The 26,518-nt window shown below is 44.4% G+C and overlaps 1 protein-coding gene and 1 long non-coding RNA gene across 2 annotated transcripts in view; both read right to left on the reverse strand.

Annotated features, from left to right (window-relative positions):
• LOC140460440 (uncharacterized) overlaps positions 1-26,518 on the reverse strand; it is a 252,860-nt gene that overhangs the window by 104,467 nt on the left and 121,875 nt on the right. The window lies entirely within an intron of this gene.
• Positions 1-26,518, reverse strand: part of LOC140461044 (uncharacterized) — a 153,147-nt gene that overhangs the window by 7,708 nt on the left and 118,921 nt on the right. Inside the window, 1 exon segment of the mRNA XM_072555829.1 lies at positions 25,440-26,422. Within this exon segment, the coding sequence (XP_072411930.1) occupies positions 25,440-26,422 (983 nt within the window).

Genomic DNA, 26,518 nt, shown 5'->3' on the forward strand with positions numbered 1-26,518 from the left:
CATTCACTACACCTACCAGCCTCCCCTTTCACCCTAGGTTCTAGATTAGAGTGGTGCTGGAAAAACACAGTTCAGGCAGCATCCGAGGAGCAAGAAAATTGATGTTTTGGGCAAAAGCCCTTCATCTAATCTAGAATCTGGTTTCCAGCATCTGCAGTCCTTGTTTTTACCTAGTTTTTCCCCTTTCAACCTCACAGGAATATACTGTCTCTGGACTCTCAGTTTCTTATTTTTGAAGGTTTCCCATTTTCTCACCATCCCTTTACCTGCGAACATCTGCTCCCAGTTAGCTTTTGGAAGATCTTGCCTAATACCAAGTTAGCCATCCTCCAATTTAGAGCTGGTCTCTACTTTATCATCACTCTTTTATAGCTCATAATTATGGTCACTGGCCCCAAAGTGCTCCTCCACTGACAGCTGAGTCACTTGCCCTGCCTTATTTCCCAAGAGCAGGTCACGTTTTGCACCTTCACTAGTCAGAACATCCACTTACTGAATCAGAAAATTTTCTTGTACACATTTCAATTCCTCTTCATCGAAACCCTTAACACTACGGCAGTCCCAGTCTATGTTTCGAAAGTTAAAATCCCTGACCATAACCACCGCATTTTTATTACAGATAACTGAAATCTCCTTACAAAATTTGTTTCTCAATTTCTCAATTAGGGAGTCTGTAATAAAGGGGAGAAAGCTGGAGAATGGGGTTGAGAAACTTATCAGCCATGATTGAATGGTGGAGCAGACCCAGTGGACTGATTGGCCTAATTTCTGCTCCTGTGTCCTATAGGCTCTTGCTGTTCTGCACACAGTGAGAGAAACTTGGGAGCAGGAGTAGGCCATTTGGTCTTTCAAGCCTGCACCAGCATTCAACAGATCATGACTGGATATTAATCTACCTACAGCTAGATGGATAAACTGGGAATCTTTTTCACCGGAGCTTAGGATATTGAGAGATGACCTTACAGAGGATTATAAAATCACGAAGGATAGAGATGTCCTTTCGCTCAGATGTGAGCTTCAAGATTAGGGAGCAAATTTTTAAGGTGAGTGGAGAAAGATTTTAAAAAGACATCAGAAGCACCCTTTTTTAAGAGTGGTTTGTGTGTGGAATGAATGTCCAGACAAAGTCCAGAGGTCAGATCAGTTTTCCTTCGTGTGAATCCAAGGAAAGTGATGGGATCAGACGGAGGACCAGGCCGTGCACTCAGAGCATGTGCAGATCAACTGGCAGAGGTCATCTCGCACATCTTCAACCTCTTCCTGCAACAGGCCATTGTCCCTGTCTGTTTCAAGAGGGCCAACATCATCCCTGTGCCTCAGAAGACTCATGCAGCATGTCTCAATGACTACCGCCCAGTTACCCTAACTTCGGTGGTCATGAATTGCTTTGAATTTGCCTATCAGCAAATTGGGATCCATGTCAGATGCCATATCATTTGCCCTTTCCTCCTCCCTAGAACATCTTGACACCAAGAACAGGTACTTAAGAATCCTACTTGACTACAGTTCAGTCTTCAACACTATTATCCCCTCGAGACTGATTACTAAACTTCGTGATCTTGGACGAAGCCCCACTCTCTGCAACTCGATCTTCAGTTTCCTGACCCACAGGCCAAAACCACGAAACTCGTTATTGACTTTTGGCGGGATGTTACTCATGTCCCCATACACATTAACAGCACAGAGGTGGAATGAGAGGAGAGTGTTAAGCTCCTGGGAGTGGTCATCCACAACAAGCTGTCTTGGATGTATCACTACCTGGTATGGCAACTGTACCATTCAAGATTGGAGACAGTTTCAGAGAGTGGTGAACTCAGCCCGGACAATCACAAAGGCCAACCTCCCATCTATAGAATCCATCTACCAGGCTTGCTGTCAAGGGAAGCCGCCAGCATTCTTAAAGATCCATCCCACTCTGGTAATGTTTGTCTACAATCTCTACCATCGGGAAGAAGGTACAGAAGCCTGAACACACGCACCAGCCAATTTTGTAACAGTTTCTACCCTATTGTTAGAATACTGAATGGACTCTCAAACTCTCAGGACTTGCCTGAACCTGTGTTTTTGTTTTTGCCACTGTTTACCTATTATTTACTATGCCACTTAACTATGTCATCTGCCTTTTTGATCACAAGACAATGCTTTTCACTGTGCCTCAGTACATGTGACAATAAATAAATTCAATTCAGTTCAAGTGGTGGATGTAGTCCAGTTAAAAGGGTGAAAAAGCATTTGGATCAGCACATGAGTAGGAATGGCTCAGAGGGATATGGGCCAAACACTGGCAGGTGCAACTAGTTGAGTTTGAGAACATAGTCAGCATGGACTAGATGGTCAGAACAGTCTGTTTCTGCACTGACTGACTATCTAACTGTTCTATACTGGTCTTAAACCCATTTTCTTGCCTCCCCCGAGAACCATCCACTTCCTTGTTGTCGAAAATTCAAATGAACTCAGCCTTGAATATATTCAATGACACCCCCCCAAACTGCAGGAAGACATCGCCACCTCTGAACTCAATTCCTCTTGCTAATGTACCACTTGCCTTGCTCATTGCTTGCTGATATAGAAGGACGCTGAGGCCTGTTTGTATAGCAACACATCATTCCTGATGAAGGGCTCGTGCCTGAAATGTCGAATCTCCTGCTTCTCAGATGCTGCCTGAAACTGCTGTGCTTTTCCAGCCCTACACTTTTCGACTCCAGCATATGCAGTCCTCACTTTCTTCACATCCCAATATATCACTATTTAAGGAATGCGTCTCCTTTCTGCTTTTTTGTAAAACAGCAAATGCGATAACTTCACATTGTGCTACTACATTTGCCATGTGTTTGCAAACTGAGACACAATCTTGGACTAACTTTTCCAGAGTCTCTCCCCTCGCCGGGATTCACTCCCTTTCCTTTCAATTACTGCAAAACAAAAATTGAACCCCAGAATGAAAACAAATGGAAAAGGGAGTGAGAAAAGAAAGTGCCGTACTCACAGATGTCGGACAGAGGAAGGAAGTTGCAGTCTGGCGTAAAGCTCAATCTTTATTCAGAGAGGAACAACAGCAGTAGCAACTTCAGAAGCTCATGGTCAAACTTCCGTATTCAGACAATAGCGGGGCTCTGATTGACAAAAGAACCAGGCTCCTTCCGCTCATCCCGAGCTCCCCATTGGTCCATCAAAAGAAGGTCGCGGTCCGTAATTGTGGACAGCGTGAAGCATGCGCAGTTCTTGTTAACACCGCTGAACATGCGCAATACCTACTGACACCGAGGAGTATGCGCAGTGTGGTCTGTGGCGATGCTGGTGTTGCTGACAAGATTTTGTACCCGAATGTCAAATGGCAACAGGAGTTTAAAAAAAAGGTGAAGCCAATTTTTTTTACCTGTAGCTCGACATTTTATTGCGTTTGCATTTTGTGTGACTCCTCAACTTTTCAATGTCTTTTCCCCAGGGTAGGGGAATCCCAAGCGAGAGGGCATAGATTTCCATTTACAGGGAAAATATTTAAAAGGGACCTCACAGTCAGAAAAAAAGTTTGAAAGTTAATTCCCCCTCTTATGCCCTGAACAAGATAGATTGTTCACAGCCTATTAATCATGAGTAGCAATGATGTTGTGAAACTGAGAATGGTTCAAAAACGATTTATAAATAAGTTGCGAAGGTTGGAGGGGTTCAGCTGCAGGGACTGTTTTTCATACAGCGTTGGATGCTGAGGGTTTATAAAACCTTATAGAGATTTATAAAATCATGAGGGGCATTGATATGTTAAATATACAAGGTCTTTTCGCTGGGTGGGACAGTCCAGAACGAAAATTTTGGGTGAGGGGGAAAGATATAAAAAGGACCTAAGGGGCAAATTTTTCACGCAAAGGGTGTTGCATGTATTGAATTAGCTGCCAGAAGAAGTGGTGGAGGCTAGTACAATTACAAAATTTAAAATACACTTAGATGGGTATATGTGCCAAGATTAATTTAGGATACCTGGTCAGCATGGACCGACGGATTTGTTTCCATACTGTACAACTCTATGGTTCTATTTCTGTATAATCAGAATCAATTTCACAAGACTAGGAATAGACCATCCACAACTTACACCCTGTCCTCAACTATGAACTAACTGGACATATTTGAATGCAAGTTTCAGAAAGATGTCTGCAGCTTTTCTATAAAGTTGAACATGCTTTCATAATATTTCTGAATATATCATTTTAGCTATTCTCAAATTTAAAGATCAGTCATTTCTCGTGCAGCTGTGTCGACCAGGTAGAGTCATCAACATCCATTCTCTTTCTCTCTTCCTAGAAGGGTTTGATACAGCGATCGAAGAGGGTTTGAGGCATCCGCAAGGACAGGGAGTGGGTGGAAGAGGAGAGAGAATGGACAGAGGGGCAGAGTGTCAGGGGGTGAGAGAGATAATTGACCGTGGGACAAAGAGTGGGGGGATGAGAACACTGGGGTGATCAGAGGGTGATGGGAATGGAGAAGATTGTGGAGAGCGATGGTGAGGGAAAGTGAAAGACTGGTGGGCAGAGGTGGGCAGGAAGAGAATGCAGGGCAGAAGGGTGGAGATGTAGAGAGAATGGACGGGGGACAGTGGGTGGTGAGAGATTGGACGGGGGGCAGAGGATGGGGGGGAGAGACTGCCCAAATCCCACCTTCCCCAGGACCGGTGTTGATATCTCACGAACTGGAACCCACTCCTCCCACATCAGACTTGGGTCAATCATTTCTCAATATATACGTGGCGAAAGCAGTAAAATCATAATTCTGACAGGCCATTCGGCCCATCGAATTCACACGGAACTTCCAAACAGCATCCCATCCACACCCATCTGCTGACCCTACAGCCCTACAGTTCCTCATGGCTAACCCACTCTAATCTGTACACTTAAGCATGGCCAATCCACCCTAAACTGCAGATCTTTGGACTGTGGGAGGAAACTAGAGCACTCACAGGTAACCCACACAGACACAAGGAGGAGGACGTGCCAAAGTCCACACAGACAGTTGCCCAAGGATGGAATCAAACATGGACCCCTGGCACTGTGAGGCAGCGGTACTAACCACTGAGCCACTGTGCCATCCAGAGTTAGCTTCTAACTTTTCACGCACCCTCAGCAGAGGCTCTCTCCTGACATTTGTGGACCACACCTGCTGTAACCTCCCTTTTCCACATCTTCAGCCCTGAGCACATTGGTTCCCGAATCCTGGCACCAGATAGACACCGATGTCATCTGGCCTCCTGCTACCAACTGCGGAGACCAGAGACAATCCCTATCACTATTCTGTCCCTTACCACCACCTCCCCAATGTTGTTCGTACTCCCAGTACCCAGCCAGTTTGCTCCTCCACTTCCTTGCAGCCCTCTCTCCGATCCCCTTTACCTGCCTGATCCACGCTCACACCTCCTGATCCTGTCCACTGACTCAATCAGAAGGGTCTGTCCGGAGAGGAATGACCAACTCCTGGAATAAAATGTCTGGTTATCTTTTTCATCAAAGGTCTGCACCCTCGCTTTCAGCTCCATCTCTCTGAGCCGAATGTCCACCAGCATGTGTTTGCCCTGGATCACAGCATCCAGAACCTCCCACCTTCTGCAAATCAAAAGGCAAGTCCCACCTTCCACTCTCCAACGTGTGTTGTGTAACTGCTTAATCATTTCTGGTGGCCGAGCAGAGGCTAAGTTCAACTTGGATTCCAAACTTGGGTATCAATAGCCATGAGGATGGCTTCAAATGGACTTTGGGTTGATGTCACACTACATGTGACTCCACTATACAAAACAGTCTCTCTCTCTCTCTCTCTCTCTCTCTCACACACACACACACACACGCACATGCACATAAGTCAATAGGGTGAATTTGTGAAATTATATATGCAAATACATTGTATTTTGCTCAAAAAGTGCACAATCTGCAGGCAGTCAATGCATGTAATATTTTATAAATTCCTACTTTGGAAATAGAACCAGTCTGACTCAAGATTAGGATACTGAAAGACTTGAACATCACACCTTCCATGCATTGTCTGAGCTATCACTTCTTTTTATAAAATAGAGTCATAGAGTCTTAGAGATGTACAGCATGGAAACAGACCCTTCGGTCCAATCCGTCTATACCGACCAGACATCCCAACCCAATCTAATCCCACCTGCCAGCACCCAGCCCATATCCTTCCAAACCCTTCCTATTCATATACCCATCCAAATGCCTCTTAAATGTTACAATTGTACCAGCCTCCACAACATCCTCTGGCAGTTCATTCCATACACGTACCACCCTCTGCGTGAAAAAGTTGCCCCTTAGGTCTCTTTTATATCTTTCCCTCTCACCCAAAAGGAATGCCCTCTAGTTCTGGACTCCGCGACCCCAGGGAAAATACTTTGTCTATTTATCCTATCCATGCCCCTCATAATTTTGTAAACCTCTATAAGGTCACCCTCAGCCTCCGACGCTCCAGGGAAAACAGCCCCAGCCTGTTCAGCCTCTCCCTATAGCTCAAATCCTCTAACCCTGGCAACATCCTTGTAAATCTTTTCTGAACCCTTTAAAGTTTCACAACATCTTATGGGTGGCACGGTGGCACAGTGGTTAGCACTGCTGCCTCACAGCGCCAGAGACCGGGGTTCAATTCCCGCCTCAGGCGACTGACTGTGTGGAGTTTACACGTTCTCCCCGTGTCTGCGTGGGTTTCCTCCGGGTGCTCCGATTTCCTCTCACAGTCCAAAGATGTGCAGGTCAGGTGAATTGGCCATGCTAAATTACCCATAGTGTTCGGTTAGAGGTATGGGTGGGTTGCACTTCGGCGGGTCGGTGTGGACTTGTTGGACCGAAGGGCCTATTTACACACTGTAATGTAATCTGTAATCTTTCCGATAGGAAGGAGACCAGAATTGCATGCAATATTCCAACAGTTCCAACAATATTCCAATGTCCTGAACAGCTGCAACATGACCTCCCAACTCCTGTACTCAATACTCTGACCAATAAAGGAAAGCATACCAAACGCCTTCTTCACTATCCTATCTACCTTAAGTTATCTCGAGGATATGACTTAAAAGAAGTTCTAGGATTTGCATATTAATGAACTGAAACCTGCAACCCATTCTAAAAGATGAAAGACTTAACAGCAATCTTGGTTTGTTCAATATATCATTTCAGTTGCATGACACTGATCTTTTGCTATAAATTCTGTGTCTTATGATCCTGCTCCACAGCTACCCGATGAAGGAGCAGTGCTCCGAAAGCTAGTGCTCCCAAATAAACCTGTTGGACTATATCCTGGTGTTATGTGATTTTTAATGTTGTTTCTCATGAACACAGCCACAACACTTCCTGCTGCTGCCAGTAAACATTACAATGCTGATGAAACGATGCAGTGCCTGCAGAAATGAAAATCTTAACAGTTTCTAACGATACTTGCTACTGATTCACTGCTCCTTCTGATACACGACTTTGGCACCTTAGTGCTGGAAGCTGAGTGAGCAGCTTTAAAACAGAAGCCTGTTGGATTTTAAATCTTTCAATGTCTGAGTCCGAATTTAGGTAATCTTTATTGCGACCCAACTTTGTTATAGCTTCATGATCTCCCCAGCAAAAAAATTACAAAAAGTAGCTTTTCTTTTCTTCAACAGCTGAAGCTCAAAGCACACACACACACACCCCTGACCTCCCCTGCCACTCCAGTTGCTTTACTATTGGTAAGCACTGAGGTGTCCCTTTGTAACTGAATCCTTGATACAGTCTTAACCCGGAGGAAGTAATGTCTCACTCAGCAATTTCAACCCATATACTAGATCCAAGTAAGTTTCTCCCCACTCATTTTCCGGGGGCAGGGGTGGGGACAGGGGTTTAAAGTCGACCATATTGCAGAGACTCTGGAGTCATGTGTAGGCCAGACCGGGTAAAGGATGCATCTGGGACGACTGAGTGAATCCTTTCCCACAACAGCAGTTTCCTTCCCTAAAAAAATCATGAGTGAATCAGATGAGGATGTTTTCCCCCTGAAAATGGTTTCATCATTAGATTCTGAACTCCAGATTTCTGACCAAATTCCAATCTGCCGTGGCAGGATTCAAACCCGGGAGTTCCCAGAGTTGAGTGGGTAATCCAGTTGATAATATCACTTGGCCATTGCTCCTTCGCTCCCAGTGATGGCACATGAACTCACTAGTGCCTTCGGAAGTTGTCCACCCAACCAAATCCCTTCCTGCACTCAGGGCAGGAGAACAGCCTCTCCCAGTGTGGACCCACTGATATGTCTGCAGGGTGGATGAACTCATGAACCCCTTCCTGCAGTGACAGTAGGTGAAAGGCCTCTCCCCAGTGCGGACCCAAGGATGTTTCATCAGGCCAGGAGAATTGACGAATGTATTCCTGTATTTGGAGCAAGTGAATGGCTTCTCCCCGGTGTGAACATGCCAGTACATCAGCTGGTCAGCTGTGAGGGGTGAGACTTTGATTCCCCAAACTGAGTAACTGGTTTCAAGCAATTTTCACAGTCAGTGCACTGAATCTCCCTCACTCGGGTGTCTCCGTATTCTTCCTGCTTAAGTGTCCAAAATCTCTCAAGCAGACAAAAGCAAACATTTCTTCTCAATTGGAATGGTTGCTGATATTCAAATCCCAATGAATCAAGATGCTCTGTCAGAAGTTGATGTATCATTTGCTTTCAGATTTCTTTCTACATGTCTTTCTGCAAAAATAAATTCACAAAATACGTGATCAGTCAGTACTGTTAAATGAACATAACATTGGTGACAATTCCTGTAGTTTGTCAGATGCCTGATCACATATTATCCAGGACACAGAAACCCGAAAACCCTCATGCAGCCAGATAGCCTTAAGTGTGCATGGAGGAAATCTTCATTTCGGTGACAATAACCTGGAACAAGCTGCCTACAAAGGCACTGGAAATGGAGCTGAATCAAGGACAATGAAAATGAAATGTCAAGGCTACTTGAGAAAAACAAACCAGTAAAGTTGCTGAATGACTTTCTGCTATCCTATTTAATAAAAAAGATGACAAGAAATACAGAATATAACTTCAGTGCTAGATTAGAATGTGAAAAATATTAGCCACAAGGCTTTTATAACAGCGAATAATATCAGATATACACCATATGAAGCAACATATGTCTACATTTTATATCAACATGCCAATCCCTTAGATTCTGCTCCATTCCATGAGAACTACCCTTTTAAATCTGAACATGAAGAAAGAAGCGATCTTTTTCCACAATGCAAATTGTATTTAAATAAACGTATCAAACTGAGGGGAAAAAAATTAATATACCGTTAAGAAGGACAGAGAGCATCTGACACCTTTGCGGAGTCCGCTCCCTCCCTGGATTCACTTCAGTTGCTACAAGTGAATAGTGTTTCCTCCCTCTCCCTCTCCCTCCCAGGATGAGGAATGGAAAGGGCGAAGATACTGCTTTGCTCCCACGATTTCTCCATGATGTGGGAATCCTTGTCTCTCTCCAGCTTTGACAATCGGTTGAAAGACCACTCATGTACGGAACGTGTTCCATTTATTGCTATTGCGAATGGGGTGTTGCTATTTCAGGCTGTGTACCCGCTTAAAGCTCTTCCCACAGTCAGTTCATTGGAACACTCTCACTCAGGTATGCATACCTCAGTCTCACTGATGTAAGAAACCTTGTGAAGCAGACAGGACAGGAGAGAAATAAAATATTTTCTACTAGATTCAAAGGCCGATGATATTCCCGTGCCAATGAATTGATTGTCTCTATCAGATCTTGTTTTGAGATTTCTGGCTGTAAATCCTCCCTTTCTCGTATCCTGTAAAAGGAGATTACAGAAGACATTGCTGTCTAGACAGTATAGAAATTCAAAACAGACAATTCTGGTTTCTGTGGAACATTCTTTCTTCTCTCCCTCCCTCAAAAATGTGTGAATCTTAATGCTACAGTCTCCCTTCATTCTTACTCTGCTGTAGCTATTATCACCTTCATTCCCATTCTCCTAAAAATGCTGAAAAATGTTGACTGACATATCCTGTGGAACCCTAAGTCTGAATATCATACATAAGTTGAAGCATTTTATCCATATCTCCCCTGTCAAGGTCCCACAGGATGTTTATAAGCCCTTCGGCCAAAATAATCCATTCACCCCATCGAATCTGCTCCACTATTTATTACCATAATGATTAATATTATAATCCAAAAATCCACATTCATGCCTTATTATTGATTCCCCTATTGATTAAAATCCTGCCCAACATCTGCCTTGATTATACTTAGTGATTGAACTTCAATAGCCCTGTCATTCATTACCCTCTGAGAGAAGATATCCACCTCATCTCCATAATAAATATGCAAACACTTAAGATTAGAGGCTATTCCTTCTGGTCTGAGACTCTCCCACGAATGAACACTACCTTTTTGGCAACTAACCTTTCATGCCCACTCAGATTCTGATATTTATTCATTAATATCTCCTCTCATTCTTCCAAACTCGAACGAATGCTCAACTAAGCGACTCAACCTTGCATCATTAGCAAACATGTCCATTCCCGGGATTAATTTTGTGAACGCTCCCAATGTTTCTGTCATCTCTACTTCGAGGAACCAGAGTGCAAAACACTCAAGTTACAGCATAATAAAAGAATGATAAATAATGGACAATTTTTGAGCAGAAATTCGAAAATATGCAAAAATATTCAGATGGAAAAGAGTCAAATCATATAGTGGTAAGGAGCCTGATGGCTTGGGGGAAGAAATTGTTGCCTAGTCTGGTCGTGATAGACTGATTTGGGAGGTGGGTGTGAGGATCTAAAGTTGGAATTTAGGCAACAAAATATGTAGATTTTTATTTCAACAAAATGGCTTCTCGATTTAAAAGAATACTACAAAATAGCCTGTGAACCGACCTGCTGATTCACAGAATTAACTTGCAGTTCAAAGATAAGAGGACAATAGAATTTTCATAAGATGAATACTGACACATTAATTGACCATTTGAACTAACCTTGAACTAATACATGGCATGACAATTTATGTAAATTAGATATCCTTCTTAAAGAAAATATCATTGGATTAATATCGTGTCACCTTATTATATGGGATTGGTCTTTCTCGTAATTAAGACTACTATTTCTTTAAAAACATATAAATAATGTGTAATTTTCAAATGTAATTGCGCAACTTCATCACGGAACACAGAATCTTCAATCTCTGTGTTGTTGGATAGAATTGCATTAAAATATCTTAATTCAATAAACTAATGAACCTTGCTTTTCGAATAGACCTATTTGTCGATTCCTTTGACCGATCTGGAACCAAGAGGCAGATCTTCATTCTGGTGCCGTGACACATTTCGTCTCGGACAGACTGTGAACAGTAGTGTACGAGTTGAATGTCCTTCACTATTGAGTGTTGAGGAATTCGGCCTGCCAGACATGATTATTTTTAGAACGTTTGGTTTTCATGTCATTCAAGCGGTGTCTGACTGACTAGCCCAGCCCGAAAGGATCAGTCTTAGCAATGGTTGAGTCTGGGGGACTTGTTAAATGATTAAAAAGGGGGGAGAGATTAATTGAAGTTGAGGGTGCTTTGGTAGTTACGGACAGTGGTCTTTGAAAATTGCTGAACTCTGAGGGGAGGGTTGGAATCTGAATTCCCAAGCTTTGTTAAGTTTTGGTTTTTTTAAAAAAATTCTTTCTCCCGTGCTTCGTGGCTTTCAGAAGTAAAACAAAATCAATCTCCAGAGATTGGTTATTTTCTGGTGTTATCCTTTTAATAGAAAAAAATTCGATCGCTTAAAATTCATTTATTTTCGGTTTGGGTTGTGAACTTCGTTACTTTTCGGTTAAAAAAAAACTCCGATTGCCTTAACTTCGTTATTTTTCGGGTTGTAGCTTCGTTTATTTTGGGGTCGCGTCATTTAAACATCGTTACTTTTCGGTTTAAAGAAACTCCGATTGCCTTCGTTTATCTTCGGGTTCGGGTCGTTAAACTTCGTTACTTTTCGGGTTTTAAAAAAACTCCGATTGCCTTGATTTAGAGATGCCGGTGTTGGACTGGGGTGTACAAAGTTAAAAATCACACAACACCAGGTTATAGTCCAACAGGTTTAATTGGAAGCGCACTAGCTTTCGGAGCGATGCTCCTTCATCAAGTGATTATGGAGGGCTCGATCGTAACACAGAATTTCTAGCAAAAATTTGTAGTGTGATGTAACTGAAATTATACACTGAAAAATTGATTGTCTGTTAAGCCTTTAATCTATCAGAATACAGTGATAGTTTCACTTCTTTCATGTGTAAATCACAAAACCCTTTTTTTTTTAAAAGTTGCATTCTCGGATTAGCTGTTAACAGTGGTGATAGCTAGACAATATGTTGAAGGAGTTAGCCCCCTGTGTTCTCTGTCTATGACCTGATGTTTAGATTGTTATATCACTTTTTAGATTAGAATCAGAGTTTTACATAAATTCATGCAGTTTTTGAGCAAAGTGCAATATAACTCTGCAAGTACAAATTCACCCCACAAAATATATGTGTTCATGTGGGTCTTTGTGTGTGTGTGTCTGTCTGGGTTGGGACTTGTGAGTGTGAGAATGTGTGTGCGTGTGTGTGTAGTGAGTGCAGAGTGTCTTAAGTGTGTGAGGGGGTGCATGTGTGAGTGTGGGAGTGTGTGTCTATAAGGGTGTGTGTGGGTGCCTGTGTGCACATCTGTGTGTACCTGTGTCCGTGTGTGTTTGTGTAGGAATATCTATGTGTGTGTGTGTGGTGCAATGCTGATCATCTGTAATGTGACATGAACCCAAGGTCCTGGTTGACGCCCTCCCTATGGGTACCGAACTTAGCTATCAGCCTCTGCTCGGCCACTTTCCTCTGCTGCCTGTCCCAAAGTCCACCTTGGACGATGGTCACCCGAAGGTCCGAGGCTGAATGTCCTGGACCACTGAAGTGTTCCCCAACCGGGAGGAAACCCCTCCTGTCTGTTGATCGTTGTGCGGTGCCCATTCATCCGTTGTCGTAGCCTTTGCTTGGTTTCCCCAATGTACCATGCCTCCGGGCATCCTTGCCTGCAACGTATAAGATAGACAACGTTGGCTGAGTCACATGAGTACCTGCCATGTACAAGATGGGAGGTGTTCCCACGCATAATAGTGGTATCTATGTCCACAATCTGACACGTCTTGCAGCATCCACCGTGACAGGGTTGTATGGAGTTGTCCTGAGAGCCGGGCGTTTGCTACGAACAATGATCTGTTTGAGGTTTAGTGGTTGTTTAAAGGCAAGTAGTGGAGGTGTGGGGAAGGTCTTGGTGAGGTGCTCAACCTCATTGATAATGTGTTGCAGGTCACGAAGAACATGGCGTAATTTTTCAGCCCCTGGGAAGTACTGAACAACGAAGGGTACCCTGTCAGTTGCAGCACGTGTCTGTCTCCTGAGGAGTCATTACGGTTCCTTGCTGTACCACAGACTCCCCTTTCCTGGGGAAAAGACTTGTGAGAAACAAAGCTCACTCACTTCAATAATTTCAGTCCGACACAAGATCTGAATCAGTAGTGTCATTTATATCACACTTGCAAGTGGGTGTGATGTCCAGTGCCTATAAGACAGAGGACATACACACACCAAATTCAATTCAGACACAATATTTATATAATTTGGTTTCTTTTGTTTTACATTGCTCCTCCCCTGTTTACATCCTCCACTTCCCTAAGACCGGCACCCATTACTCCTGTTTATCTCTTGCCTTATCCAGCCTTGACTGTGACAAAATGCTTATTTCTGGCCTCACAAGGCCATTTGACCTCATCCCACTGTGCGTCATCGTTAGGCATATTCTTTCTTCATCATTATCTACCCCCTCCATCTGTGCCTTTCCCGAGGCCGTTCTGATCCCTATGACCCTTTTAATTGGGGTTTGTTCCTGTGTTTTTGTAAAAGTGGGAAACAGATGTTTATACCTACTGTTTGTACAGGCGTATCTAGCTTAACTTCATCCCCTCACAACATCTTATCTATTTGACTGTAATGTCTACTATTGTTTTGCTGTCACGTTTCATCCTGGCATACAATTTTAGCTAATACAAAAACAATTATATATTTCCTCCACATCATTTCCATTCGACTCAGCTCTGGACTAAAACAATTACACACTGATGTGAGTTCATTTACTTTGTAAAATGGAATTGCAGATTTGCAGAAGTAACATTAATTTACCTATATACCACAATTTCCCCTTTTTCTTTAATTACTATTTGTTATCTTCTGCATTTTTTTTAAGCATCGCCCCGAAATTCGCAAGCCTCATTCCAGAGATTTCATCCATCTTGGTCTCACTCATCCCCTCATTATTTCATCGATAAAGTTCTTCTGCCTGATTCCCTTTTAGGGGCATCTGTTTCATCAAACTGTTTCAATCAGTCTTTGGGTGAGCCCTCGTATACAGGGTATGATACAACAGCCAGTGGCCACCAATACCCTGACTACTACTATCAGGGAAGTAAGGATAGAAACCACTACCCCCTTCTACCTTCCAAACCAGGATTCAAGCCATCCTGTGAGAGATGTCTACTCCTGAATTCTCAACCAGTTCCTCTGCTAAGGTAGTCAATCCCCTTAAGGCCCGAGTAATTGAACCATCAGGTGCAGTGTTATTAGGAATAAAGATACAACAGCTTCCTCCTAACATCACACACACACACCCTTTTTCTGTAATTATATCAAGGGCTATTCTGTTTCCCCTAGCCATCCTACTTGTCGCATCAAGCTGGTCTGATATTCCTTTAACCGCATCTCTTGTATAATTTATAAATCGTTGTTGATTATAGAAAATGTAATTTATCCAATCTACATTTTCATGAATTGTTCCCCACCAAAAGAGAGCTGACACAAAGCCTGCTGCAATCTGGTTATGAGCCTTGAATTCATCAGGGACTCCTAGGGACTCTGACTGAATCGAGATAAATCCTGATATCAAAAGAAGTGTCTAACAATAATCTCTTACCCCTTCCCTTTTTCCCTACTATCTTTTCCTTCTCAAATGCCAGGGTAAATGGAATTGCCAATTGTACAATTGCACATATCCCTCTCCAATCTGGAGGTAGTGTCGGTCTCAATATTTTGCCTCCCCAGTACCACCACAGATCCGCTCGGGGAACCTTTAGTGCTGAGTAGTTCCCTCCCTTCTCTGTTTCGGTAACATTCTTAATCTCTGTACATAATTTCAGCTCCCCCAAATCTCTCGACCTCGTCTCCGCACACACGACATGTGATTTCCAACTGTGACGGAAAATGTGGGGGGGACTTTTGCATTTTTCTTCTCCAAGGAGGGAACATCAGAGAGGTACAGTTCCTATCATTCCATGCAGTCTCATCCTGATACAGGGCTATCATACATTTCATGCCCTTCCTGTCTCGCTTCCACCCGAGCTTCCACTATTTATCGGGACAATCGCGAGCTGGTCGGAAGGGGGTCTGGTGTACTGTGACGAGACCATTACACCAAGTACCGTCCCCAAGGCCATCCCCACAGGACTTAAGATGTATCTTAAAGCTGCGGTACTGTCCCTGATTATCTACAACCCCACAATTTACTAAGCTGCATGCATCAGCGTCTATTACTTGTGGATTACCAGACTCAGGAACCGTTAATAATACATATGAAAATGATATTTGACAAAGTCCCAATACTAAGAGGGCTAGCATCATAACTCAAAGCATTCCCAGTATTCTAAAAATCATGCTGAAGCACAAAATGACTTAATATACAATCCTACAGAAATTATCCCGCGCTCGCGTCACCACTGTATAATCAGTTACTCAAAGTCTCTTTAGTCTGAGTTTCAGCGGGTCTTGCGTTGATTCGGCTGTCCAGACTTTTTCCTCCACGGGAGGGTCCACTGGCCCTTTGATCCAAGTGTAGTGAGTCCAGCCTTTCTCCGCCGTCCTTATTGCCATTTCGGTAGTCAAAAGAGCCTGGTACAGCCCTTCCCAGTCCAGCTGCAATTTAGTCTCTGTCCATGATTTTACTAAGATCAAATCGCCCGGCCGGATGGGATGAACGGTGAATTCAAGGGGTGGAGTCTGTGCCAATAAACCCTGTTTCCTGAGGAAAGACAAAGAGGAGGACAAGCCCAGTATATACTTCTTTAAGAACAAATCTTTAGTTTCGGGAATTGGCAATTCTCCATTCGTTCCCAAGTAAGGTAATCCAAATAAGATTTCACAGGGAGATAGTCCCAAGTCTTTCCTCCACCAAGGGACAAGCCCAAAAGGCATCCTTTAAATCTATCACACTAAACCATTTTTGGTCATGCGGGATCTTACTTAATCTCTAATCAGTCCCTCAATTACTGGCTGCAGTCCTCATTTACCTTCTATGGAAATGGGATATTGTCGCTCACAGACAATGTCCCCTTTCCTTTTTAAATTTATTAGAAGGGGAGGGATCTGTAGTCTTCCACGATTCCCTTCCCTAGCCCATATAATAGGGTCTATCTCTCTCCACATTCTCTGTCAACATTGCCACTTGTACAACTAATTCTTTTTCCTGAATTCCAATCTCCAGTCCTAAGAGGATAATTAAGTCTCTCCCTAGTAAGTTACTTCCTATATCAGGGATATACAGCAGTTACCCTGTGACTCTATCCTAATGACCTTCTATCATCATAGGTTCAAATACTGGAACAGTAAATCCCTCCCCTTTCACCCCAGAAACAGTAATTGACCGTGTCGACATTTCTACTTTCTTTGGTTTAAAATTCAGCGATGACCGTGCTGCCCCGTATCTACTAGGAAGACTACCTCTTCCCTATAGGGTCCCACCTTCAGGTTTATCAAGGGTTCCTGGTGGGCCCCCGAGGGCAGGAAGCCCTGGCACCCCTATTCTTCATCAAAATTTATTAGCGGAATTGCCCTTTCTTCCCTTTGTAGATGAGGACACTCCCGCCTAAAATGCCCTATCTTTCCACAATAAAAGCAACCTTCCTGTGGAGACCTCCATCTCTGCCCCTGTCGCTCAAACCCTCTATCAAATGCTCCCCTTGTCCTCTCCCCCTCCCCCTCCCCCTTGTCCTCTTTGTCCGACATGCTGCCACCCACCGCTCCGGTTGCCCAATATTAGTTCCACTCTTTTCTTAACTACCTCATCAACCGTAGATACCATCATTTTCACCTTCTGTTTCTGTCTCTCATCCTCTCTCTTTACAAACACTTTCTGTGCCTCTCTTAACTATTCATCTAATAGTTTTTCACTTCACCCTTCTATCTTCTGTATCTTTCTCTGTATGTATGGCCATGCCTTTGTCACAAAATGTACTTTCAAAAGATCCTGTGCCACTGTGTCCTCAGGGTTCATTCCAGAATATTTCCGCATCGAGTCTCTTAATCTCTGCAAAAAAAAGCTGAGGGAGTCTCATCTTTCTCCTGTCTAAATTCAAAGGCTTTAGTCAAATCCTATGACTTCGGAACTGCCTCTTTTATTCCTTTTAGAACCAGGTCTTTCAATTCCCTCATTGCTTCTTAATGCTCCGGGTTTTGATTTTCCCACTGGGGGTCTCTGAGGGGAAACTTTATCTCTCCCTGTCCAGCATCCTCATCTCCAATCGGGTGTTCCCTGTCCCATATTTTAATGGCTGCTCCTCGAATAAGTCCCCTTTCTTACCCAAATAGTATATTCAAAATAGACATTAACTCAGCCCACGTACACAGACCGGGCCCCAAAAATTGATCAATTTGTTCAGACAACCCTACCGGATCCTCAACCAGGACCTTCATTTCCTTTTAACTGTTCTGACCTCCCCACTGCTGAGGGGGGCACTCACAAACCCAATCTCTTTGTCCCCTCTTGGTACCTCCCGAAGGGGATAAGTCTTTACGTTCTTCCCTTTTTCTTTCTTAAAGAAATATTGCAATATTTCTAGCTCCCCATAACTTCAAACACCAATTCATCAATTCATGCTTGACTAACTTTAAAGCCTGTTCCTTACTTGTAAATATATTTATATATTTACGTTCATTTATTCAGTATTTAATATTTAAAATGTAAAATGCATACAGTTCCCAATTTTGAAATCCACTGTAATCACCCAGTTTTAGTCCCTTAATTTAAATCCAAAATTAGTTTTCTTAAGTAGTGCTGACCAATCATTGCTCAATTACAATACTATAGGTCATGAAATAATCAGAGCTGCCTTAAAAGAATTTGTCTATTCAAGTTAAAAACAAAACTTCTAATGCATGAACAATGGCTGAATCCAAGGTCACAGATATTAACCATAGGATTTTGTTTTTACTACAATCTAATGTTGAACTGAAACTTCAACTGTCCCCCATAAATCGCTTTTAAGTAAAGATAAAAGAAATTAGTTAGAAACGGATAGTAAGGCAGTCATGACCTGGAAGAAGAACAGGAGTTACCATTCTTTTTTTCATAATCTCGATAGAATCCTTAACCTTTAAAGAAATCATGTTAAGTTTCCATAATAAAAATCAGATTCAAAACAGTCCTGGAACTCAAGCTCCAGGGAATAAAACGCAAACATTCAATCACCAACAAACAAATGTGCATTCAAACCAAATCACAAAGGGTTAAACTGTCTACCAGCTGTACAGCTCTTTTCATTCTCTCTCTCTCACTCATTGACAAATAAATTCAGATATGTACAAACTCAGTCTTCGTCCGACCTGTCCTTTGGCCAGAAGATGGCAAGACGAAGAATGGATTCACTCGTCCATACAAAGCAACAATATTTAATCATCTTTTTCCCTTGTACAAGTATTATTCTGCCAATTCCACAACATCCTGCCCAAAGGACTTTCTGGAGGTATGTTGTAAGGGGCCCCGCCTCCATTTCCATTGCCATTTTCTTCTTTTGTTTTCCCGGAGGCTTTTTCCTTACCCACGGCACAACCCATATGGAGTTCCTTCGTTAGTCCCTTATTAACTACTAAAACTCAATCCCGGCCACCAAGGCAATACTTAAAAGTCAATTATCTTACCTTGGTCTGTGCACAGAGTTGCCTGGCCCCTTTGTGCCGTATTTTCTATCGAGCTCCTATCACTGTCTGATTCAGATGTCGCTCTGGTGGGATTCGTACCAGTCGCCCAAGGGAGCGGACCAAACCGGGACACGAGACCGCTCCTCAATGGGGAACGGGACGCGTCTTCCCAGTGTCCAGGGCCAGCCATTCCCTCCTGGCGATGGAAGAACATCCCGGACAGCCCCCAATTGTGAGAAACAAAGCTCATTCACTTCAATAATTTCAGTCCGAGACAAGATCTGAATCAGTAGTGTCATTTATTTCACACTTGCAAGTGGGTGTGATGTCCAGTGCCTATAAGGCAGAGGACATACACACACTAAATTCAATTCAGACACAATATTTATATAATTTGGTTTCTTTTATTTTACATTGCTCCTCCCCTGTTTACATCCTCCACTTCCCTAAGACCGGCACCCATTACTCCTGTTTATCTCTTGCCTTATCCAGCCTTGACTGTGACAAAATGCTTATTTCTGGCCTCACAAGGCCATTTGACCTCATCCCACTGTGCGTCATCGTTAGGCATATTCTTTCTTCATCATTATCTACCCCCTCCATCTGTACCTTTCCCGAGGCCGTTCTGATCCCTATGACCCTTTTAATTGGGGTTTGTTCCTCTGTCTCTGTAAAAGTGGGAAACAGATGTTTATACCTACTGTTTGTACAGGCGTATCTAGCTTAACTTCATCCCCTCACAACATCTTATCTATTTGACTGTAATGTCTACTATTGTTTTGCTGTCACGTTTCATCCTGGCATACAATTTTAGCTAATACAAAAACAATTATATATTTCCTCCACATCGTTTCCATTCGACTCAGCTCTGGACTAAAACAATTACACACTGGTGTGTGTTCATTTACTTTGTAAAATGGAATTGCAAAATTGCAGAAGTAACATTAATTTACCTATATCCCACAGACTTTAAGTACTCACCCTATCCATGCCCCTCACAAATGTCTATAAGATCACCATGCAGCCTCCGATGCCCAAGGGTAAATATTCCCAGCCTATTCAGCCTCTCCATGTAGCTCAAACCCTCAAAATCTGGCAACAGCCTTGTCAATCTTTCGAAGTATCATACATGTTTCCTACAGCAGGGAGACCAGAACTGAACACAGTATTCCAAAAGTGGCCTGACCAATGCCCTGCACATCCACAACTTAACCTCCCAACTCCTGCACTCTCTGCTCTGACCAATAAAGGCCAGCATATCAAACGCCTTCTTCACTATCCTGCCTACCTGTGACTCCAATTTCAAGGAACTATGAACCTGCAGTCCAAGGTCTCCTTGCTCTACAACACTCTCCTTAACTGTGTCAGTCCTGGCTGGATTCACTTCTCCTTATCAACAGCTCAAGGCCAGGAGCCTGGAACATTTGAGGACCTTTTCATGTATGGAGTTGTTTTTCTCATTCCTTGACTGTTGATATGGTAGTTTACTGGCCTTGTAAGTCTGCTGTTAGGTCAGTTTAACTTTACATTTTTTTTTCCTGCCTGTCTGCAACTTCTTTGTTTCCCTATGCTTTTATAGATTTCACAATAAATGTTAATTTTCCATTACACCAGCTGGGTACCTTTTAAATGCTGTAATTGTACCAGCTGCCACCACTTCCTCTGGCAGCTCATTCCTTTCACACACCATCCTCTGAATATAGGAGTTGCCCCTTAGGTTCATTTTAAATCTCATCCTCACCCTGAAGCTATGACCCATCCAAGGAAAAGATCTTGTCTATTTACCCTATCCATGCTCCTCCTGATTTTATAAAAGTTTGTAGGGTCACCCCTCAGCCTCTGGCGCTCGAGAGAAAACAGCCCCAGCCTGTTCAGCTCAAACCCTGACAACATCCTTGTCAATCTTTTCCGAACACTTTCAAGTTTCAAAACATCCTTCCTCTAGCAGAGAGACCAGAACTGCACATAATATTCCAAAAGTGGCCTAACCAATGTCTGGTGCAGCTACAACATAAATTCAACTCCTATAATAAGAGGATTGGGAAAGTTTTCAAAACCCACAAAAGACAGGAGAAAGAACGGAGGGGCAAACCCACCTTTTGCGGGTCAGCTTGGCCATCAGGGCGGGGGGGTGGGAGTGAGGGAAGGAAGCTGAATGTGCTGGAGCCAAGGCGCAGAAAGAACAGAGGATGCAATACCGGCGTGAAGCTGCAATGAGGAATATTGCATGTGATGTGCAAAACCGGCGTGAAGCTGCAATGAGGAATATTGCATGTGATGTACTTGCACCTGTTGCAGTTACTTGTGGGAATCGGCTGCATTTTAAAAATAAAAACAGAAAACCTAGCTACCCCTGACACAAAACTACGTGGAAGCCATTTTGTTAGACGCAATGTTTGCAGTAAAATGTAGCCTGTTTACATAATGCTGTCTGAGCCCTGGCTAAGGAATTCTGTTTTGATCGCCTGACCTTGCAGCTGCGGGCTGTCTCTGCTCCTCGGGCCATTAGACTGTGCTGCTTCATAGAATGGATGGATTGGTTCTCTCTGTCCCTTATCGGTAATTCGAGCCGAGATGAACCTGCAGTATAAGATAACATTCAGATTTGTAGACATTAAGAAACGTAGGTCTGGACAACGTATGTGAAACTTACGACTGCCCCTCAGTTGCATAATTAATGGAGATTGTGCTTGTGATTTACCATAAAACTTGTAACATTCTGTATTACATTAGAATACGTCAGACTTTGTTTGACTCCCCATGGCAACGAATAAAGCTAGTTAATTGCTCAAGGTCTCCTCTCCTGACTACTTTGCTTTAAATGATTTGACACACGAGTTACTTTGCCCCAACCATACTAATACTTACATCGAAGGGAGAGAGAATTCCTCAAGTAGGGCACTCTCAAGATCCTGGGAGACCCCTATTTCTGGTTTACTTCCTAATGAACAAACATTAAGCATTTATTTATTTCTGATTTTGTTTTATTTTTCTTGTTTGATTCCCTGTTGTGACTACACTCTTGTCTGGATGGATGACAGGCTGAGATTGTGGGTTGGCTTTCGATTGACTGAATGTTTTCTTGTTCTGGAAGTTGTAAAAAAGGCGTGAAAGCTTCTGCAGAAGTCCAGCAAAGCTGAGGACAGACCGACATCTTACTCTGTGGGAACAGGGAGATCAGAGGACAGAGAAATCAGGCCCTGAAACCCGAGCTGACACCAGACTACCGTGTGCTCAGTGCTTTGATGAGCAGTGCTAACCCTCTGCCTTTACCTCGCTTCCCATCTGACTCCCCCCTCAATATTCAGGATCCAATCCTTGCCATCCTGAAGCCATGTCTCTGTGAGGAGTCTCAGACAATAATTATTCACTTCAGTATGTGCAGTTAATTCATTCACTTTTGTTACAATGTGGCACACATTCAGACTCACCATGTATCGTTTCAGGTTTTGTGACATTAGTGTCCAGTTTCGATTGTTGGTCTATTGGTGACGCTGTTGCTTGGTGACGGTGAGGCTCTCCCGGCCCCGCCCATCCCCCTGAGCTGACGTCACGCGGGGGTGAAGGCGGTTGGGAGGAGAGGTCGCTCGAGCGGGGAAGGGGCGGCCGTTAGGAAAATGGCGCCGCGCGGCCCGGGGCAGACACCATTACTAACCTTGTATTTGTGCTTTTTACCGTCACTGATTTTTTTTCATCCTTGTACTTTTCACCCTTGCGGACTAATGTAATTTACAGATTAAGGTGTAGGTTATGGCGGATTGGCCATGCTAAATTACCCATAGTGCCCCGGGATGGGCAGGTTGTGGTGGATTGGTAATGCTAAATTACCCATAGTGCCCTGGGCTGTGCAGGTTAGGGGGGGATTAGCCATGAGAAATACAGGGTAAAAACAAGGACTGCAGATGCTGGAAACCAGATTCTTGATTAGAGTGGTGCTGCAAAAGTACAGCAGTGCAGGCAGCATCCGAGGAGCAGGAAAATGGACATTTCAGGCAAAAGCCCTTCATCAGGAATAGAGGCAGAGTGCCTGCAGGGTGGAGAGACAATTGAGAGGAGGGTGGGGGTGGGGAGAAAGTAGCATAGAGTACGATGGGTGAATGGGAGTGGGGATGAAGGTGATAGGTCAGAGAGGAGGGTGGAGTGGATAGGTGGAAAGGAAGATAGGCAGGTAAGACAAGTCATGGGGACAGTGCTGAGCTGGAATTTTGGAGCTGGGGTGAGGTGGGGGAAGGGGAAAAACAGAGTGAGGGGATGGATATGGGTGGGACACTCTTCAGAGGGTTGGTGTAGAATAGTTAGGCCGAATGGCCTGCTTCCACATTGTTGGGATTCTATTGACTCCCCTAAAAAAGGAGCATTTTATCGGCATCTATCTTATCAAGCCCTTTTCAGAATTCTATTGGTTTCAATAAGATCACCTCCAGTTCATAGAGGTATACAGCACAGAAACAGACCCTTCGGTCCAACTCGTCCGTGCCGGCCAGGATTCCCAAACTAAACCAGTCCCACATTCCTCTAAACGTTTCTATTCATGTACCTATCTGAATGTCGTTTAAATGTTGTAACTGTACCTGTTTAAATGTTGTAACCACTTCCTCAGCAAGTTCATTCCACACACAAACCACCCTCTGTCAAAACAGTGCCCCTCCAGTTCCTTTTAAATCTCTCTCCTCTCACCTTGAAAGAATACGCCCCCTAGTTTTGAGCTCCCCTACATGAAGGAAGAGCCCTTTGCTATTCACCGAACCTCCACTCCACATGATTTTATAAATCTCGATGAGGTCACCCCTCAACCTCCTTGTGCTCAGTGAAAGATGTCCCAGCCTCTTCTTATAACTCAAACCTTCCAGTCCTGGCAATGTCCTAGTAAATCTTTACCGTACCCTCTCTAATAGTCTTCTTTGTATTACAGGGCCACCCGAACTGTTCCCAGTACTCTAAACCACCGTCTACCAGTGATACAACTTTCAAAGAACTACGTACTTAAACCCCTCCTCCCCTTGTCTCTGGTTTACAGAGATACGGGCCGGGTGCTGGCAGGTGGGACTAGATTGGGTTGGGATAGCTGGTCGGCGTGGATAGGTTGGACCGAAGGGTTTGTTTCCATGCTGTATATCTCTATGACTCTGTCTCTCTCTTTTACAACATGACCCAGGCTCCTACAATTAACTGTACACGTCCTGCCCTTTCTTGTTTTAGTAAAACGTAAAGCCTTGCATTCATACCTGTCTCTTACACACATGCACCAACACTCTCACAGACTTATACTCCACCACACTTTCACTTTACAAAGCATGCACACACACTTACACATACACTCACGCACAAACTCAAATGCACACAATCACAGCAATCTAGGTTTGTTCAATATATCCTATCAGTTGCATGACACGTTGATCTTTTGCTATAAAATGTAACGTCTTTGATCCTGCTTCACAGCTACCCAATGAAGGAGCAGCATTCCAAAAGCTGGTGCTTTCACATAAACCTGGTGTTGTGTGAGTTTTTAAATTTTATCCACCCCAGTCCAAAACTGGCACCTCCACATCTCGTGAACACAGCCCAAACGTCCCAGTGCTGCCAGGAAACTTTACAATGCTGATGAAATGTCGCAGTACCTGTACTCCTGAAAAGTTTACAACTTCTAACAATACTAGCTCCTCATTCACTGCTCGATCTGAAACACAACATTGGAAACTGAGTGCAGGAGGCTGAAAGAAATGAGCAGCTTTAAAACAAAAACCTCTTGGAGCTCAAAACTTTCAATGAGAGTCTGAGCCCGGCAGTAAGTTCAGGTAACCTTTAATGCGATCCGGCTTTGTTACAGCTTCAGATCCCCCCAGCAAAAAAACAGAGAAAAAGTAGCTACATTTCAAACAGCTCAAGACCAAAGTGCCCGCACATCCCCCCACAACCACACTTTCCTTAGTATTGGTCACCATCGAGTTGTCCCTTTGTAATTGGATCCTTGGTACAGCCTTAACCTGTGGGAAGTATTGCCTCACTCAGTAATTTCAACCTATATCCTGAATCCAAGTAAGTTGGATGGGCAGTGTCGAGTCAACCACACTGCTGTGGGTCTGGAGTCGCGTGTAGGCCAGCCTGGGTAAAGAATGCAGCTGGAACGACTGAGTGAATCCTTTCCCACAACGGCAGTTTCCTCCCCTAAAAAGGATGTGAGTGAATCAGATGGGGGTTTTCTCTACCCACCCCCACCAAAAAATGGTTTCATCGTTAGATTCTGAACTCCAGTTTCTGACCAAATTCCAATTCTGCCATCTGCCGCGGCCGGATTCGAACCCAGCAGCCCCGAAACTGGGTTGACAGTCCAGTCGATAATGGCACTCGGCCGTTGCTGCTTCAGTGCGTCCACAAATGGGAGGAGCAGGTGAACAGCCTCTCCCTGGTGTGGAGACACTGGTGGGTCAGCAGCTTAAATCGAGCAGGTGAACCCCGTCCTGCACTCGGGGCCCCTGAAGGGCCTCTCCCCCTAGTGGAGCCGCCCGTGCCTCTGCAGGTGGCTCACCTGACTGAACCCCTCCCCACACTCTGAGCAGCTGAAAGGCCTTTCCCCCGTGTGGATCCGCCGGTGGGTCAGCAGGGTGGAGGCCTGGGTAAAGGTCTTCCCACACTCGGGGCAGCTGAAGGGCCTCTCCCCCGTGTGGATCCTCCGGTGCCTTAGCAGGGCAGAGGCCTGGGTAAAGGCCTTCCTGCACTGGGGGCAGCTGAACGGTCTCTCCCCCGTGTGGACCCGCCAGTGCGTCAGTAGGTTGGAGGAATTGCGAAAGGCCTTCCCGCACTCTGTGCAGGGGAATGGCCTCTCCCCCAAGTGGATCCGCTGGTGCCTCAGCAGGGCTGAGGAATCACGAAAAGCCTTCCCACACACGGGGCAGCTGAATGGCCTCTCCCCTGTGTGCACCCGCCGGTGGGTCAGCAGGGCGGAGGAATCACGAAAAGCCTTCCCGCACTCAGGGCAGATGAAGGGCCTCTCCCCCGTGTGGATCCGCCGGTGGGTCTGAAGGTTGGAGGAATTACTGAAGGCCTTCCCGCACTCGGGGCAGCTGAAGGGCCTCTCCCTTGTGTGGATCCGCCGGTGGGTCAGCAAGGCGGAGGAATCACGAAAAGCCTTCCCGCACTCAGGGCAGATGAAGGGCCTCTCACCCATGTGGACTCGCTGGTGGGTCAGCAGGTTGGAGGAATCGCTGAAGCCCTTCCCGCAAACATAGCAGAAGAACTGCTTCTCCCCAGTGTGGCTGCGCCGATCAGTCTCCAGGACAGACGGGACATGGAAACCTTTCCCGCAATCGCCACACTTCCATGGTTTCTCCACGGGGCAGGATTCCTCGGGTTTCTCCATGGCCAATGCTTCAGCCACACACAAACGCGTGTGGAGCCTCTCCCCACCGTGAATTTCTTTTTCCAGGCCGTATAACTGTTTCAGGCTCCACACTCAGTGCGCTGCAACAGTGGGGTCTCTCATCCAGTCCCACTGATGCTGAAAATGTGCTCAAACTGGAACCAAAAGGCTTTGCTCCTTCTCACA

The sequence above is a fragment of the Chiloscyllium punctatum genome, chromosome 36 (genome assembly GCF_047496795.1).
Source record: "Chiloscyllium punctatum isolate Juve2018m chromosome 36, sChiPun1.3, whole genome shotgun sequence".
Classification (NCBI taxonomy): Eukaryota; Metazoa; Chordata; class Chondrichthyes; order Orectolobiformes; family Hemiscylliidae; genus Chiloscyllium; species Chiloscyllium punctatum.